Raw genomic sequence first — 18,162 nt, 5'->3', positions numbered from 1 at the left:
TCGCGGCTGTTCCCGGGTGAGAGTCGGCAAGGTTGGGCAGATGAACGTCCCTACGAAGTCATTTCCTCGTCGGCATCTCCGGGTTGGTGAATCCGAGCTCGGTCCAATCCCCGTTGTCTTCCTCGTTCGCGCCGTTGCGTGATAGGTCGGCCGGGCGTCTTCCCGTAATGGCTTTCGCCAATTAGCAGCTGCGGATAGGTGTCGGCTCCCCTTGCAAGGGAGCAGGTCCTGAAACTCCGTGTCGCGCCCAGCGGCGCGACATTCAAATGCGATAAATTTTCCGCCGCTGGAGGCCGGTTGTCTCCAGGGAGATCGATCGCTACGCTCGCTTCGATTCGTATCGGCTCGCGAGTGACCCGGTCTCGGTTAAAAGGGTTCGGACAGACGTCGGCAAAGCTGCCACGTCACAATATATATATGTACTACGAGTTCAATTCTACGAAAATTATTCTAATATTAGTTGTATTTGTTGAATGTAGAATCATAAACTGTATAATAACTTATCGAAAATTACACAATATGTAAATATAATATTATAATGTAAAAAAAAGATGTATAAACCATTGCATTTAATTATTCCTTTAGTATATTTATCAATTTAAAACTTTTAAGAAATTTTTAAGGATAATCTATGAATTGTTGGGGAATTTTTAAACAAGTTATGTGAGTCATTATTTCGCATCTTTAATACCGAAAATGACCTTCAACGTATCTCATAAGTCAATCTTGATGACATCAACAGACAGTTTAATCTATGCCAAGTATATATCGTAACAATTGTGAAAGAATTTGATGCATGATTTGCCATATATGGTTAAACGCTTGACCTTTTTTCCATGGCAAGCTTTGTATCTCTTTTTCAAAATTAGAAGCAACTGTAGCAGCCATAATACATATATCTTCTTAAAATACAAATTTAATATATTATAAAGAAGTTGTAATAAGTTCGAAAATAAATTCTGTTTAATTCAATGAAAATTAACATGGCATGTTATTACTATTTGTAATAAAAATAATTAACTAGTTCTTGTCTATATAATACAAAATATTGTATAAAATGTACGGTTATATGTATAGCTGATTTGTAGTGATTTCAACGGCCGCATAGGGCGTATCGCCTATATATTCTAGAACTGCGCTGTGCAACTGGATTCCGTATTGGGCGCATCTCACAATCAGCTTGGGGCGAGCAGAGGGGCGAGCAACCAGCTAGCTAATAATATACATAAGACTCCTCTTTTGACAAGTGTTTGGTGGTAGGAGATCTTCTAACTGTGTCTACCCATTGCCTATCAACTTATTTATTATGGTCCTCGATACTCGAATACTCTGCAATATGTGCACATACAATACACTAGTCCAGGCATGGCCAGAAGCAGTGTTCCCAGACGGGTCACCTTTTTTCGCGCATGCGCGTTCAAAACAATAACGTATCTATGATGAGGCGATGATTGATCTCGGCTCGGATATACATATGCAGATATATGGGTGCGAACACCACACATTGACTCGAGTGAATCGAATTCTCAAACTTCTTAATTTTCATTATTGTTTTATGGGACTTTTACTAGCTTATTCCTGTCATTTCTCTGATTAAAATGACACCAAACACGATATAATTTCAACTGTATTTAGTGGTTTAATCGACAGTGAAAGTTTCGGGAGCAAGGAAGGACAGCGATAACTCGGGCCTTTGAACTGTGCCGGCGACATCGACTGTCCGCGTCTCTTTCTTTCCCATACGCTCTTCTTCGTTGCGTTCGAAACTTTCATCGTCGATTAAACCACTAAATGCAGTTGAAATTATATCGTGTTTGGTATATCATTTTGCATTGGAAAAATGCCACGAATATGTTGGTGAAAGTTCCATTACAAGATAATGGAAAATAAAGAAGATGCAACTTTTTGGTGATGACGCACGGGCCTTTACACTGTGCCGCCGACGGCGACACGCTTCGGCCACGCGATCCTATAATATTTTATTCTGTCCTTCTCTATGTTCGGCTCGTCGATTGAAGTCTCGGCGCGGTCGGCGCGGTAGACGCAGTCATTAAAAAAATAGCCTCTACTACGCTACTGAAGTCCGTTCAAAACACGGGTGTTGGGACTTCGATTGAAGAATTACTGTACTTCTGGCCATGCCTGCACTAGTCATACCTCATGTTGTGTGGCGCTAGCTTAGATCGTTTCGCTTATTCTTAATACTAACAGTAGAATCGTAAAAACCGTGTTTTATTCTGGTTCAGATGTACTCCGAAAACAAGTTTTATTTGTTATTTGCACGCCCTCTTTATGTTTCTGCTTTAGCGTATCTGGGTCAACTAGAAATCGTTGCCATACTAAATGCCTGTCTCGTTCAAAACCTAGGTCAGTCTTCTGCGAGAAAGAATATTTTTTATTCTAGCAAACGTAATACCATATCGCGTTAATATTTATAAATTTACCATTCGTTCTTTCATTTGACTTCTTATTTTTGTTAAATCCGCTTGTATATTTTGTAATTGATCGAAAGCTTCCTTGTAATAAGTTTCTATTTCATATGAAATTGGTTTGAATCTATATGTTGGTCCAGTTTGAATTTCACTTATATATTCCAGATTTATTTCATTCTCTCTAGATAATAAAATTACAATTCCTACAATAACTATCGCATTATATTTTTCTTTGGAAATAAATATTGTGACGTTGCAACGTTTGCGACGTCCCTTCTCCGTTAATTCCGCGCATATTTTCGAGAGCGATAAAGGACCGGACCGCCCTCTAACGGGACACGTACCGAGACAGGATTCGAGAGCGCTCCTTTAAGAGATCCCGATATTATCGAGGACCTCCTAATGACATCTGTCGCGCGTGCCGAGAACGGCAAGTTTCAGGGCCGTATATGGAACGCGCAGAAGGAACCACCGACCGTCCGAATTGTCACGGGAAATGACCAATCGCCCCAAGGCCAGGAAGCGCCCGACGGAAAAGCGAATGGCCGTTTCGAGAAATTAGAGCTTGATGCGAGGACACTCGGCAAACAAACCGGAGGCGCCGCCAGGACAGTAGCTCTCTTAAACATCTCGTCCAAGGTGACGGACTGGAAGACCTGACGCCGTCTCGCCCCGTCAAGGGAGAGCTACCCCGGGGTCGGTGCCCTCGTAGCCAAGAAGAGGAAGCCCCTCCGCTGGTCAAGTCGAGCGATAGGCTCCTTGACCAATTTCGTGATTGCCCGGGGCCCTAGGGCGCGAAGAGGGAACGCTCCTGTGCCGTAGAGTTACGCCGTGGAAACACGCCATAGGCAATTCGGAAAAGCGGTCGAGTGGGGGGAACCGAGTTCGATCCGCTAGATTGCCGAAAATCGATGGATCACTGTCGCGCTGGCTCTCGTTATCGCATGTCGTGCGCTCTGCACTCGCGTTGCGAACTAATTGTAACTTAGCGTCGGGAAACCGAGAAGTGCCCGTTGGAGGTTTTCGTGGTGTCTAGGATGAAGTCCACCTACGCTCCGGCCGTGCCTCACGCTCTATCGAGAGCAGTTCCGAAAAAGGGCACCGAAAACGAGAAACGGTAAGCCGCACTTGTGATCCATTCGGTAGTTCGTTGCGCGACGGCTCGACCTTCGTCGCGAGAGGACGAATGCTTCCCATTCCGTCCTCGATAATTCGCTCGCGTTCGTTTCGGGAATGCTTTGAGATTTCGAGATTATTTTGAGAGTTTTCGTCTTTAAATTACGTGCGAAAGAGTGTCCTAAGAGGAGTCGTGTTTCGTGCGAGTGATCTTTTCGGTCTCTTCGCGTTTCTCGAATCCTGTGTCTCTCGCCGAACATCGTAGGGTTTTCGTCGGCGTTCGATCGCGTAATCGTTAGCGTACGCGTCGGGGCGAATCACGGGCGGAAGTCATCGCGACAGTCTCGCAGTTCGCCGATCATCTGCGCCTCGCGTTTCCGAAGTTCGTTGCGAACGAAACCCCGGTAATTGTCAGCGGTATCGTGCGAGCAAAATCGGTAAGACAACTGCGCGGCGAACGACCACCTTCTCGCTATCTTGTATGAAGAGCGCGGGCTCTCGGGTCGCGGTCACGTGGCCGCAGATTTTGTAATTTAACGACTGCTACAATAAATAGCTCGAGACCATATCGTAGTCGAATTACTCGATTCCCTGTGAGATCCGTCCTGCCGAGAGGGCTGTCCTAGTCATCCCGTGTTCGAACCATCTGGCCCAGTCGCGACGTCGTTTTCGATCCGCGTGTCTCGAAGATTCGACTCTCGACCTCGGCTTCTCCGAGCTCGAGCCTTGTTCCGCGTTCCGTGTGGCATCCTTGCGGTGCCTGGCGCCCGAACCTTTCGTTTGTCGTGAGGAAATCGTCGAATCCTCGAGTCTCGTTTGTCTTGGGCGGACCGCGTGTACTCGGCTTGCCCGCGGCCTGGTCTCAGCGCCTGCAAGGCCCGAAGTTGACCGGCTTCCGCGAGTCAAACCGCTCGTCGGAAAAAGGTTAACGTGACAATATATATGTATAATACTTACAATATTTCCAACTGATCAATTTTTGAATTTGTGTCTCTCGTCAATATGAATTGCTTTTTCACTTTGTTTTCATTTAAAAGTTTATCGTATTTATCTAATGCAGAATTTAATTGCTGCGTATTATCACCATCACACAAAATAGAAACTAAAAGCTTGACGAATGAATTATACGTGTCTGGGCTAGACGATACAAGAGTAGAATACTCTTTCTGTTGCTGCTGCATACTTCCCTACAGCAAAATAAAAACAAACTTTTAATCAGTACATAGTTTCACGTTATTTTCTAATAACAAATTTAGTTACTAACACATCTTGTGGAAGACAACGAGTATTCCGAGGTCATATAATGATAGGTATCAGCCACAAATTCTGAAATATCTATAAGACGAGACAACTGTATCTGCATTAATATAAATAATAAATCAGCGTTTACATGGCCACACTCCTTTATAACAAACTGCAAGCTTTTAACTTTGTCTAATTTAATTTTTCTTTGCTCAATTTTTGAACATGCATCCTGTTTCAAGATTTGAGTCATTTCTAATTCCGCGAACTGTGGAACGATCTCTGACAATTGATGTTCTAGCAAAGATACACTTTCTTCCAAGAAATCTCTTTTCGTGGTTAATTTCGAAATTTCTGATCTAATTACACATAAATTAATTGGTTACGCATACTTGATATATTCAGATCATTTGTGGTATATAAATGATATTCGATTACCTTAATTCGGAAGGTTTGGGCACTTTTAAATTTCCATTATTGTACATCTTCTGTGCATATTCTAACATCGCAGCGTACGACTCTAGTTTTATTTTGGCCAAAACCTCTTCTACCTTTACATTAATCAAACTATAAAATAAACCATAATGTACTTACAAGTTAACGAGTGTAATCAATATTTTGTTCAATAGTTGTTAGAAAAAAACAAGTTACTTTGCTTTGCACATTGTTAGTTCCTGTAATTTTGCATTATCTACGTGCACTTCTTGACTCTCATTAATTAAAGAAGCATAGTTGGAATCTTTTTTCTGTTCTTGAAAACCATTTCCAAATCGTTTTTTTATAGGAATGCCTAAATAATGATAATATAGTTTTATATTTTTACTGAAAAGTTCCAATGGCATTTGGGTCCATACCGACGGTGTTCCTTTCTACAAATAAAATGATTTATATTACAACGAACCCGAAACAAATTAATGACATTCACCTACATTTTCTGCTGCATCTGCATATTGATTTAAGGGGCTAGTATACCCTCGATTTGTAACTAGAAAGGGACTAGAATTTTACTAGAAAAATGGGTCGAAACATGGATCAGCGCCCAGACGTTGTTTGACCCTATTAGAACAAATTGTGGGCTGGATGAGGGCTCATTCTAAAGAGGAAGGTTAAATGAAGTGCGCTTTTCTCATCTCATAAGTCAAAAAAGTCTATTAGAGACAGAAAATGCATTGAAATCTGCGGGATTTTTTCCTAGATTTTTTCTCTACTTTGGGCCATCATATTATTAGATATAAACATAATCTCGTTAACCTCGTGAGAAAAGCGCACTGCGTCTAACCTTCCTCTTTAGAATGAGCCCTCACACAGCCCACAATTTGCTCAAATAAGGTCAAACAACGTCTGGGCGCAAACCCATTTCAACCCGTTTCAACCCCTTTTTCTAGTAAGATTCTAGTCCCTTTCTAGTTACAAATCGAGCCTATACTAGCCCCTTAAGGGGATTATAGGGGGCCGCTACATATTCGGCTTCAGTGGTGCTTAGTGTAACAATTTTTTGTCTCTGGCACGCCCATGTCACCACTCCACCACATAAAAAAAAAATGCAAAACCCGAAATAGAACGTCTAGTGTCGACATCGGCCGCGTAATCGGAATCAGAATAACCGACGAAATCCATTTCTTTTTCATTCGCTTGATACAAAATTCCGAGATCAAAAGAACCCGATACATACATGAGTATTCTCTTGACTGCTTGCCAGTGAGAGTTATCATAACCGTTCAAAAACTTACTGACATTGTTCACCGCGAACGCGATATCTGGACGCGACACGACCGTTAAAAACATCAGAGAACCGACCACCTCGCGAAAAGGCACATCTCGGAGCGTTCGCTCATTCTCGCTCACTGCACACAATCTCGTATTCGGATCCGCAGGTAAACACACAGGCTTCTTACACGATCTCGCTCGATCTGCACACCAATGAAACAGCATGAATCTCCCACTTTCATTTCAAATGACTCACTCAATGCATTCATTACATGTTTTAACGCGACTTGTGACTTTGAGGCCACGAGCCCATCATCCACGAAAATCGCAAGAATCACTTCTTCACCGTCAACTGAACCTCGGAAAATACACTTTTCACTTTCACATTGATACAGGCCGAGCTTCAAGAGGACGTCATTAAACTTCTCGTTCCAGCATCGAGCTGCTTGCTTCAACCCATACCACGACTTCATTAGACGGCACACCACTGGTCCATTCGCTGTGATGTTCAAACCTTCGGGGACCTTCATGAAAATCTCTTCCTTCAGGTCGCCATAAAGAAATGCTGTTTTGACGTCGAATTGCATAAGATCCATGTCCAGCTGTGTCACCACCGCCAAGAAGATTCGGAGGGAATCATAACGAATAACAGGAGCAAATGTCTCCTGATAATCTACACCCTCGCGTTGACGAAAACCTCTGGCGCAGAGCCTCGCCTTGAATCTGATAGGTCTTCCTTGAGCGTCTTGCACGACCTTGAACACCCACCTTGAATCGAGAGGTCTCATATCTGAACTTCTTTTCTCAAGTGTCCAGGTTTCATTAACCTCGTGAGATTTTAACTCTTCGGCGATGGCTTCCTTCCACTGATCCGAGTCTTGACCCGTAACTGCTTCACGATACGTTAGCGGCACGTAATCAACGAAATTTGCTTGGTATCTTCGCGCTTTAGGAATCGACTCGCGATCTCGGAGACCATATGGGCCAATACGAATCGTGTTGTCCCGCGGTGTTTTTTGTCACATCATCTTCTTCCTCTCTTTCCTGAGACTGGACCTCCTCTTGTGCGATGTTCGGAGCATGCGATGGCAGCTCAATCTCGCTATTCACACCATCCGATGCACACTCCGTTTCGGCTACACTCTCGTTGAATGTGACGTCTCTAGACACTGTTACCGATCTCGTTACCATGTCGAAAATGCGGTTATTTTCGGATGAGACCTGGTACCCGACGAAAATACCCTTCTTTGACTTCGCATCAAATTTTCGACGGAACCGTTTCGGAACATGAACGAACGCTGTGCAACCAAAAACTTTCAAATATTGAACGTTGGGCTTCACGCCCTCCCATAATTCCAGTGGTGTTTTCTCGGGATTCACTCTCGACACAATCCTATTTTGCAAATAAACTGCCGTGTTAACCGCTTCTGCCCAAAGAAAATTGGGCAATTTCTTTGCTTGCAGCATCGTACGAGCAGCTTCGACAATTGTACGATTCGCTCGTTCTGCTTTCCCGTTTTGCTCGGGTGCGTACGGAGCAGAATTTGTCAAGGTTATTCCTCTGTCCACGAGGAACCTCTTCACGTTTGCATTGACGTACTCGGTACCTTTATCACAATGGATTCTCTTTGTAACAACCTGGTTTCGTCGTCACGTTCGGAGACTTCCTCTTCGTCCTTATAGCTCGCCGCTCCAGGGTTCGATGTTTGACGAGAGGAAAAATGTCGATGGGGAACTGGACGTGGTACGCGGGTTTCGAAATAACGACACAGGCGATTTCACTGACATGCTCGCTGCCGGCGAGTTCGCGGACGCGGTTTTACGGAATTCGGTCTTCGCGAATATTCACTCGGTAACCGCGACGTTCGGATACAGATGCGCGTAACTGCCTCGGACGCGCACGTCGCGGTTTTCAGGTACGAAACGCGTTACTTTCTCGAACGCGGCTCGAACGGGTTTCGAGGCAGGTAAACGGGAAAAATCAGGACGGTAAGGGAACCTTGCCCGAGTCAGGTCGGTCGGATGTGTGACGTGGCGGTTTGCCATACGCCATAATCCTCTCGGGCGGTTCTACGGCGACGAGTGGTGGTTCACCGTGCTCGTCGTTCGTTCTTGTCGGCGGTACGCCATAACAAGTTCGCTGGTGGTACACCTTGGCGAAAAAGAGTGACGGTACGTCGTGCTCTAACTATGCTACAGGAACAGGACGTTTTCGGGGAGAGAGGAGGGCTCCCTGCCTGAGTCGTGTCGGTCGGATTTCAACGTGGTGGTTCACCGTGCGTTTACGTCCTCTCAGGCGGTTCTACGGCGACGAGTGATGGTTCATCGTGCTCGTCGCGCGTTCTTGTCGGCGGTGCGTCTTAACAAGGGGGCTGATGGTGCACCTTGGCCCTTCAGAGTGGCGGCACGCCGTACTCTACTGCGGTGGAACGTAGTTCGTCACCGGCGGAATGCCTCCATGGAACGGGAACACTGGTTAACAAGATGGCGGTACGCCGTATTCTGTTCGGTGGAACGTGGTTCTTCACCGGAAGGGATGCTTACAGGGATACTAACAGAGTAGGGAAACACTCTCGACTCGTTCCCATCGGTATCGGTTTCGTGGCGCGGTGGTCGCGCGGCGCGGGGCGCGTATCGGTGGTGCGCGACGGTTCGGTTCGGTCTAGTTCGGCCCGGTTCGGTTTGACTCGGCGCGCCTTGATACTTGGTTCTGCTAGTAACAGGCCTGCCCGGTGCAGGTCTGTTACATCTTAATTGCTCGACCGAACTTGTTCTGCACCAACTTTGCGAATTCCTTAAGTTTTTCGCTCACTTGAAACTTGGATCTGATGAAATAAACAGTTCTGTAATTTGATGCTTTGTCGATGAACGTGAGGAAGTACTTAGCTCCACCTGGTGTTTGCACAGACATGGGTTCGAACACGTCCGAGTGAAAACATTCACCAACTTGCCACGTTTTCTCTCCATTCGAATCTCTCAAAGGCATCCGACGAGACTTTCCAAGTTGACACGCCTCACAGAAAAAATCATCAATTTCTGTGAGTTTCACGCCGGAAACTAACTGTTTTATCACCATGTCTCGAAGAGTTTGCTTATTCACATGCCCGAGTCTCTCGTGCCACAGTCTGAGACTGCGAACTGGCACAGTGACATTTGCTTCGACCACGTCACGGCAGCCTGTTGGAATCATGACGAAAAGCATTCGGTAAACCTTGTTCGATTGTTTGTGTCCTTCAGCAAGGACTGTTCCGTCGCACAGGAATAGAATTCGTAGGTTTCCTTCGGACAGGATTTATGATGCGAACGTGCCTAAATATCCTCCTCAAGGATTAAACAAACTAGGGTCATTCGGCGACCAGTCAAGGCATCTGTTTAACGTTCAGTTTTTATACACCCTCGAAATTACAACGTGTTATAAATTTAGTCCCTCCGAAGGACCGTACGCGACCGTTACGCAGGGTGTCGAATTACCTGGAACCGTCGCGTCGTCGACCGAGTAAGATCTCGCCCCACTCCTCCTTCCTAGGGCCTCATTCAGAGTTACGGGAAGGAGGTCCTAGGAGTCAAAGTGTGTACTGATTGGGAAATGCAACTTTCTGCAGGAACCAATCAGTGCATCTTATTTCATATTCGAGAATCCAACGAGCATCGCGCCAGGACTGGAAGACGAAATCGCTCAGTTGAGTTTTACGCTCTAACGCCGTGACATTCTCCAGTCCTCGGGTAGACAAGTACAACGCACGAGCCGTTGTCTTGTCAATCGTTCATTACATGTGCAAAGTTAGCATCACGGTAGTTCGTCGTCCAGTGATCAGGACACCCGACAAACCAGGATCGCGTCGGTCGAAATCCCTCGCGAACCGGATCAAATCAATCGAGATCCCTCGCGTGCGTTCAATCACAAACGCGAATCCTCATATCATCATCTGCGCGCGTATAAGGCAGGACCTGCTAGATCAGCCTTACTGACGAGTCCACTAGCAGGTCCGGGACGAAACGCTTCCATTAACGTATTCATACGATATCAAGTCAAGCGAATCAATTATTGTCTTTTGCGATCAGTCTATAATTTGAACTAGCTGCCCAAGATTAACTTGGCGGGCAGTGATCCGGAACATACGCGAACCCACAGTTCCGCGGCAAAACAAGGACTCTTCCGTTTTTCGCGACCCACACGCGATCGTTTGAAAACGTAACCTCAAAACCTTTCGCGGTACACATACCGATTGAGAATAAATTCTTCCGGAATATGGGAACATAAAGCACGCCATCAATCACTGTAGAATTCCAAACGCCGTTCACAAGTTTTCTTATGTTGATCGAGCCGACACCATGAACGCTGCAAGCACCGTTGTCGCCGAGTATCACTTGTTCCTCAACAGATGGTGTAAAAGACACGAACCATTCTCGCCTATGCATGATGTGTCTTGTTGCGCCACTGTCAGAGGGCCATACGTCATCCTCGTTCATTTCCATGATTGGCTCCGAACTTATCGGCGGACTCGAATCAACGTCCATCTTGGATGCCACGAATGCACAATCCCGAATGAATCACTCTTCTTTTCAGCTTTCGTCTTCTTTTTTCGAGATTCCCAAGCAAAATGTTCTCTTTTGTGGCAGAAAAAGTACTCCATATTTGCCTTGTTGCCTTTTTCTCTGGGTTGAACTTTGTTCTCCTTCTTCTTGGCGTGAGACTCTCTCTCCTTTGTCGCAGCAGCGGCGAGCGCCGTCACGGCCTCGTCATCCATAGCGTTTCTCGCTTCTTCTTTGATAAGCCGTTCCTCCAGGTTACTAATCGTTTGTCGTCGGGGATCAACGCTGTCCCACGCAGTCCTGAGAGCATTATATCTTGGGGGAAGACTTGCCAGAATTTTCGCCATTATCGCAATGTCCGAAACTGGTTTACCTACGTCGGCCAGTTGGGCCGCCATGTTCTGAATACTGGCCACGTGTTGCACGGCAGAATCATTCGCCTCCATCTTGCATTCGTGAAATCTCTGAATCAGGATCAATTTATTTGTCTCTGATTTCTGCTCGTATATCGCGGATAATTTTGTAACGAGTCTCGGTCCTCGGTGTTCGGCTTCCTCGCAGCGGTGCTCCTCGGTGCTGAATCGCTCATCGATCCAGGGTTCTAGACGGCGAGGAGAGTAAATGGCGCGAGGAACGGAATCGGTACGGGGTGAAATAACGAACGAGTCGGATACGTGTGAATATAATTGTGCTCGCTGCCTTCCGGATATGCTGGATATCAGTACCTCAGGATACGGTGTGCGGTTTCAGTGATACGGTGCCCGTGATATAAAACATTCGACCGTGTGTGTACTACCTGATCCTATAAAGGGTGTAGGACGTGTGTAGACTGGACAGGAGCGGAGTTAGATCACGACTGTCGTCGTGGTCTCCCTACCTAGGCCGGGCTTTCGTGATTCTTCGATGTCAGTGACACACTGGTCATCGAAGTACCTCCGAACAGTCGTTCGGTGAGTTCGACCAAGGTGACGCACCTTGTCTCGTTCGACCGGCCTCGTGGGTGACTCGCCTCACGAGGGTGACGTTCTAGGCGGTTCTTAGGCGACGTCGAAGGGTGACGCACCACTTCTAGTTCAGCCGCTTCCGTGGACGACGCGTCTCACGGAATTTACCGGTGATGCACCGGGTGTTCGAGGTGGAGCACGGCTCTCACCGGCGGAACCAGGATGCCGATAACCAAGAGGTTCGCACGGCGAACGACTCGGAGTCGACACAGTGGTCCTTTTCAGCGATTTAGCTGGCCAAAATTATTTATAATGTTTAATGATTCCACAACGTTTTCAAATCACATATAATATCACATATTTTTTTTTTTCTTTCATTTTTTTTTTTATATTACATTTATATTACAGTATACACTAAATTAAAATATTATAGTTCTAAACAGTGTACAGCAACTACTTATACATAAAATATTGTGGATCAAGGCCAATTTTCAATACAATTTCACTTTATTATAGCATACAGTACACGTGTCGCTCGAGATCATTCGCTTCGGATATTTCCTAAAAGACTGATACAAACAGGCAAAACTGCATTTGGCATTCTAGTGTTTGTAAAACATAAGACGATCGTTTCATTTTCCTTTGTCGTCAAGCAGTGTTTACGTCTGGAAAGCGTGCGCGCCCGAAACGCAAGGGCCGCTTGGCGCGATAAACAAACTGCTGTAAAAAAAAAGGTGCAAACTCGTGCAACTTTTTTTTGTTTTGCTGTAAGCCCAAACCTTTGACAATTACAACCGCGTTTAAAAAAATTCTCGGACGCAACCTGATATACGACATAATTACTCATAAAGTGTTCCAATCGTAACAAATCTTATTTACATACTAATCGTGTTGAAATGTAAATAATTACCATAAGATATGCAATAAAAAGATACAAAATTGTTGAAAGTATAGTCCATACTTACTTGCAAAACTTTTATACTGGAAAGAAATGTGTACAACTTACTTGAAACATATAAAAACTGTCTCATCGAATTTTAGCAGCAAGACACGTACTACGAAAATCTTTAACTTTCAATGAAGTACAGCACTTCATGGGTGCCTGAATGATAAAAAAAATATTAGTACATTGTCCCCCATATATTAAACTATAGCAAGCACCAAAAATTTCACACTTTAGGTCAAATTTTTGAAATCGACTTTTGGCCAGCTAAATCGCTGAAAGGGACCACTGTGCGACGGTTACAGGTAGTATACTCAGAGCACTGGAATATCGCACGAGGTGATTCCTGGATGGCTACTGGTAGACTCAGGTGATTCTGATCTGTTCGCGACGGCTTTTATAGGGATGGTTTGGTGGTAAGGGATGGTGGTGCGGTGCGGTATTTTGGTGGTGACGTATAACTTCTTATACTCGTTATGTTGATAGGAAGCCGGTGGTACGTTACTCGATTCGCGTTGTCGTGTATAACCGGTGGAGGTTTGACAGAGGTTTGTTCGTAACAGTTCTACTTTACGTAGGTCTGTTACAATTTGTTCCACATTTCACGCGCACTTTTGCATGTTAAGAGGCTTTGCATGTGTGCCGGTTCCAGAGCTGAAGAAATCAGAAACATGGCTTTGGCATCATCCTTGCACCACACTTTCAATTGATCACCGCCGGTCGCCGACGGCTTGATTCGCACCCCATTTACAACGTCGTCGATACCGCACGCGATGAATATCGCATTCATCTGAAATTTCCAGATCAGGAAATTCTTTCCGTTGAATTTTTCAACGTTTCGCGTGGAGATCGCCTCCGACATTTTATCGCGAACGAATAGAAAGTTCTGAAACGCACTGATTTCTGATATACCGAATTACACGGTTTTCCGAATCGCACGGTTTACCGAATCACACGGTTTTCCGAATCACACGGTTTTCCGAATCACACGGTTGTAACGCCACCCGTACACGTGTTCCTAACGTGTGTGTCTCGCGCGCGTACACGTTTTAATCTCTGTCCACAGAAATTGCGTTTTCTGGGCCCATAACCTGTTGGAATTTACTGGTATATATATTTATGGAACAGAGATGTTGAACACAAAACTTTATTGTAGACGGCGAAAGACTTTGAAAGATGACGACGAAGTACAAAGTACGAAGTATGATGTACGAAGTACAATAGACGAAGAACGAGGTACGAATGAAATAGACGCACACGCAAAACGGAAGAGCTCCGATAGGCTCAAGGCATATACACAACGCGTGACCTCTCCGCGTACGCGCGACGCTCGCGTGACTCACTCACATGAGAGCATGGTGAGATGCTTCGGGCATAATTTTGTCTCGAAATTTCCAATATTATTCATATCAAAATCACCCAAAATCATGGAACAGTCTGAATAAGCTTTGCTTTCTGCGATGTATTCTTTGTTCAACAGTTCTGATTCCTTCTCGATTTCATTATCAAGCTCTGCCATTCTTTTTCTACGGGCATATTTTAATTAAACATAATAATGGCAATTAAATTCGAATAAAAGTGCATGTATCGGAGACAGTACTTTAAACTTTCAATTCCGTTTTGCGAGGTAAGGATATAATTTTCATTTTCACATTGTATGAACTTTTTACTATTTCGAATTCAGCAAAAAGGTCACTTATATCTACATCGTCGAAAGAGACAATTCTTGATAAATCAGGGCAATCTCTGGTTGCTTCTTCCAATTTAGAATCCAATTCAAGACCATCCATCCATTCATTTGTTTCTCGTAATTTGTTTTTTCTAAAACATTAAATAAGACAAACAGTCGGTTTAGGACATTCAATGAATTAAAGTATAAGTAGTAAATAAATAAAATGGATAATGAATACGTTACAATTGAACCTCTTCGTTTGAAAGAACATTCATGCGATTCACATTTTCGTTGAACCATTTTAAAAACGGTTGTGCTGATTGTTCGCAACATTTCTCTAATATGTCTGGTGAAATACTGTTTGAAAGTTCTGGCAGTGTGCCCAGAATCCACGCTTTTTCGCGCATGCGCGGCGTTTTTCAGCCTCAGTAAAGTACGCTTCGCGAAGAAAATGTGGCACCTTGAGCGCCATGCCGAATGTTAAAAAGTTAATATGAACTGATTATGAAAAACGAATGAATGACAAGTGTATTTGTATATATATTCGTATATACATATGAAATATTGAAATATAATATATATATATACTGTCACGTTAACCTTTTTTTGGACGGGCGGTTTGACTTGCGAAAACCGGTTAACTTCGGGCCTTGCAGGCGCTTAGACCAGGCCGCGTGCAAGCCGAGTACACGCGGTCCGCCCGAGACAAACGAGACTCGAAGATTCGACGATTTTCTCACGAAAAACGAAAAATTCGGGCGCCAGGCACCGCAAGGATGCCACACGAAACGCGGAACAATGCTCGAGCTCGGAGAAGCCGAGGTCGAGAGTCGAATCTTCGAGATACGCGGATCGAAAGTGACGTCGCGACTAAGCCAGATGGTTCGAACACGGGATGACTACGGCAGCCCTCTCGGCAGGACGGATCTCACAGGGAATCGAATAATTCGACTACGATATGGTCTCGAGCTATTTATTGTAGCAGTCGATAAAGTACAAAATCAGCGGCCACGTGGCCGCGACCCGAGAGCCCGCGCTCTTCATACAAGATAGCGAGAAGGTGGTCGTTCGCCGCGCGGTTGTCTTACCGATTTTGCTCGCAACGATACCGCTGACAATTACCGTTGTTTCGTTCGCAACGAACTTCGGAAACGCGAGGCGCAGATGATCGGCGAACTGCGAGACTGCCGCGATGACTTCCGCCCGTGATTCGCCCCGACGCGTACGCTAACGATTACGCGATCGAACGCCGACGAAAACAATACGATGTTCGGCGAGAGACACAGGATTCGAGAAACGCGAAGATACCGAATAGATTACTCTCCCGAAACGCGGCTCCTCTGAGGACACTCTTTCGCACGCCATTTACTGAGGAAAACTCTCACGAAATATTCACGAAAATCTCAAAGCATTCCGAGAGAAATGCGAGCGAATTATCGAGGACGGAACGGTTAGCGTTCGTCCTCCCACGACGAAGGTCGAGCCGTCGCGCTACGAAAATACCGAATGGATCACTGAGTGCGACTTACCGCTTCTCGTTTTCGATGCCCTTTTACAGAACTGCTCTCGATAGAGCGTGAGGCACGGCCGGAACGTAGGTGGACTTCATCCTAGACACCACGAAAACCTCCAACGGGCACTTCTCGATTTCCCGACGCTAAATTACAATTACTTCGCAACGCGAATGCAGAGCGCACGTCATGCGATAACCAGAGTTGGGCAAAATGTAATTTCAATTACAATTACAATTACTTGCCAATTACTGTAATTTGGAATTGCAGAAATACAATTACAATTACATGTAATTGTAATTGGTAATTGCAATTACTTGACGAATCACTGTAATTGTAATTGTGGTCCGCAATTACAATTACTGGTTGAGCGAAAGTAATTGCAATTCCAATTCCAATTACATGTAACTGTAACTGTAATTGTTAGTAGCAGTTACAAGACTTACAAGTAATTGTAGGTGGTAGCTGCAATTCCTTTCCAAACTCCAAACAGACGACGCTCGCGCGTCGCGTGTGAATGTTCACGTTCACGCGCGACAGTGATCCATCGATTTTCGGCAATCTAGCGGATCGAACTCGGTTCCCCCCACTCGACCGCTTTTCCGAATTGCCCATGGCGTGTTTCCACGGTGCAAACTCTATGGCACAGGAGAGTACCCTCTTCGCGTCCTAGGGCCCCGGACAGTCACGAAATTGGTCAAGGAGCCTATCGCTCACTTGACCGACGAAGGGGCTTCCTCTTCTTGGCTACGAGGGCACCGACCCCGGGGTAGCTCTCCCTTGACGGGGCGAGACGGCGTCAGGTCTTCCAGTCCGTCACCTCGGACGAGATGTTTAAGAGAGCTACTGTCCTGGCGGCGCCTCCGGTTTGTTTGCCGAGTGTCCTCGCACCAAGCTCTAATTTCTCGAAATCGGCCATTTGCTTTTCCGTCGGGCGCTTCCTGGCTGCGGGGCGTCTGTTATTTCCCCGTGACAATTCGGAAGGTCGGTGGTTCCTTCTGCGCGTTCCATATACGGCCCTGAAACTTGCCGTTCTCGGCACGCGCGACAGATGTCATTAGAAGGTTCTCGATAATATCGGGATCTCTTAGAGGAGCGCTCTCGAATCCTGTCTCGGTAACGTGTCCCGTTAGAGGGCGGTCCGGTCCTTTATCGCTCTCAAATATGCGCGGAATTAACGGAGAAGGGACGTCGCAAAAGTTGCAACGTCACAATATATACAGATAATAATATAATTCCGACTTATTCTATTGTTACAGGCCCAGATAAAAAAGTTGGCAAAACATCATATTTTAAAATTTTGTATAATTCCTATCAATTGCAATCGTAAGAAATTTTAGTTTACTTATTCTCTAGCGAACTAGCCGGTCTAACATCTTTAAAAAATTCAAGTCCTTTGGACCAATTTCTAAAAAGTTATGCGATTTTTAAGCGTGTCCACTTATTATCGCCGCTGACTGTAGCTGCCTCGGGGCTCTGCTACATCATCGCATTGGCCGCATCATAGCTACGTTACTGAAAAAAGGCCGCGCATGCGCGAAAAAGCGTGGATTCTAGGCACACTGAGTTCTGGACGTAAGCTAGTAATTTTATTATACAGAATCCTACTCGATACACTCATGTTTCGATGAAAATTTTCAAATGCAAAATGCAAACGTTTGTAATTCGATCATAGATGGGTCAGTGTCAGTACGGTCCGTGGTCAGTACATAGCACGGTGTATTATAGAGGGTGTAGCGTGACCTGAGCGTGACCCGTTGATCACGCGAACATAGTTACGGGGGCTAGTACACCCTGGATTGTAACTAGGATTGTAACTAGAATCTTACTAGAAAAATGGGTCGAAACAGAGTGGATAAGAGAGTGCTCACGCCCGAGTCTGAGTCACTGATATCAGTGGTCTGAGTTGCCACCACCACCGACGAGATATAGGAATAGACCTGACACCCAATGCATTTTGGTGTCCGTCGGTATCGGGTTGCTAGCACCCCATTTCCGTCGGTATCAGTGTGCTAACACCCCGTTACCATTCAGTGTCAACACCCAATGTTACCGAAAAAAC

General features: G+C 45.3%; 1 protein-coding gene across 1 annotated transcript; it reads right to left on the bottom strand.

The window, feature by feature from the left end:
- Window positions 1-2,004: 2,004 nt before the first annotated feature.
- Window positions 2,005-17,721, bottom strand: LOC143219849 (uncharacterized). The gene is given in 14 exon segments (XM_076445659.1): window positions 2,005-2,376; window positions 2,445-2,613; window positions 4,506-4,735; window positions 4,813-5,149; window positions 5,229-5,357; window positions 5,442-5,659; window positions 5,720-5,753; window positions 8,114-8,135; window positions 12,245-12,248; window positions 14,317-14,443; window positions 14,518-14,567; window positions 14,570-14,738; window positions 14,833-14,959; window positions 17,664-17,721. Coding segments are annotated over 14 exon segments (1,818 nt in total). The 3' UTR covers window positions 2,005-2,232.
- Between the last annotated feature and the right edge of the window lie 441 nt (window positions 17,722-18,162).

This window comes from Lasioglossum baleicum, unplaced genomic scaffold (genome assembly GCF_051020765.1).
Source record: "Lasioglossum baleicum unplaced genomic scaffold, iyLasBale1 scaffold0078, whole genome shotgun sequence".
Classification (NCBI taxonomy): domain Eukaryota; kingdom Metazoa; phylum Arthropoda; class Insecta; order Hymenoptera; family Halictidae; genus Lasioglossum; species Lasioglossum baleicum.
The sequence above is the reverse complement of the archived record's forward strand: the minus strand, read 5'-3'. Positions and strand labels throughout refer to the sequence as shown.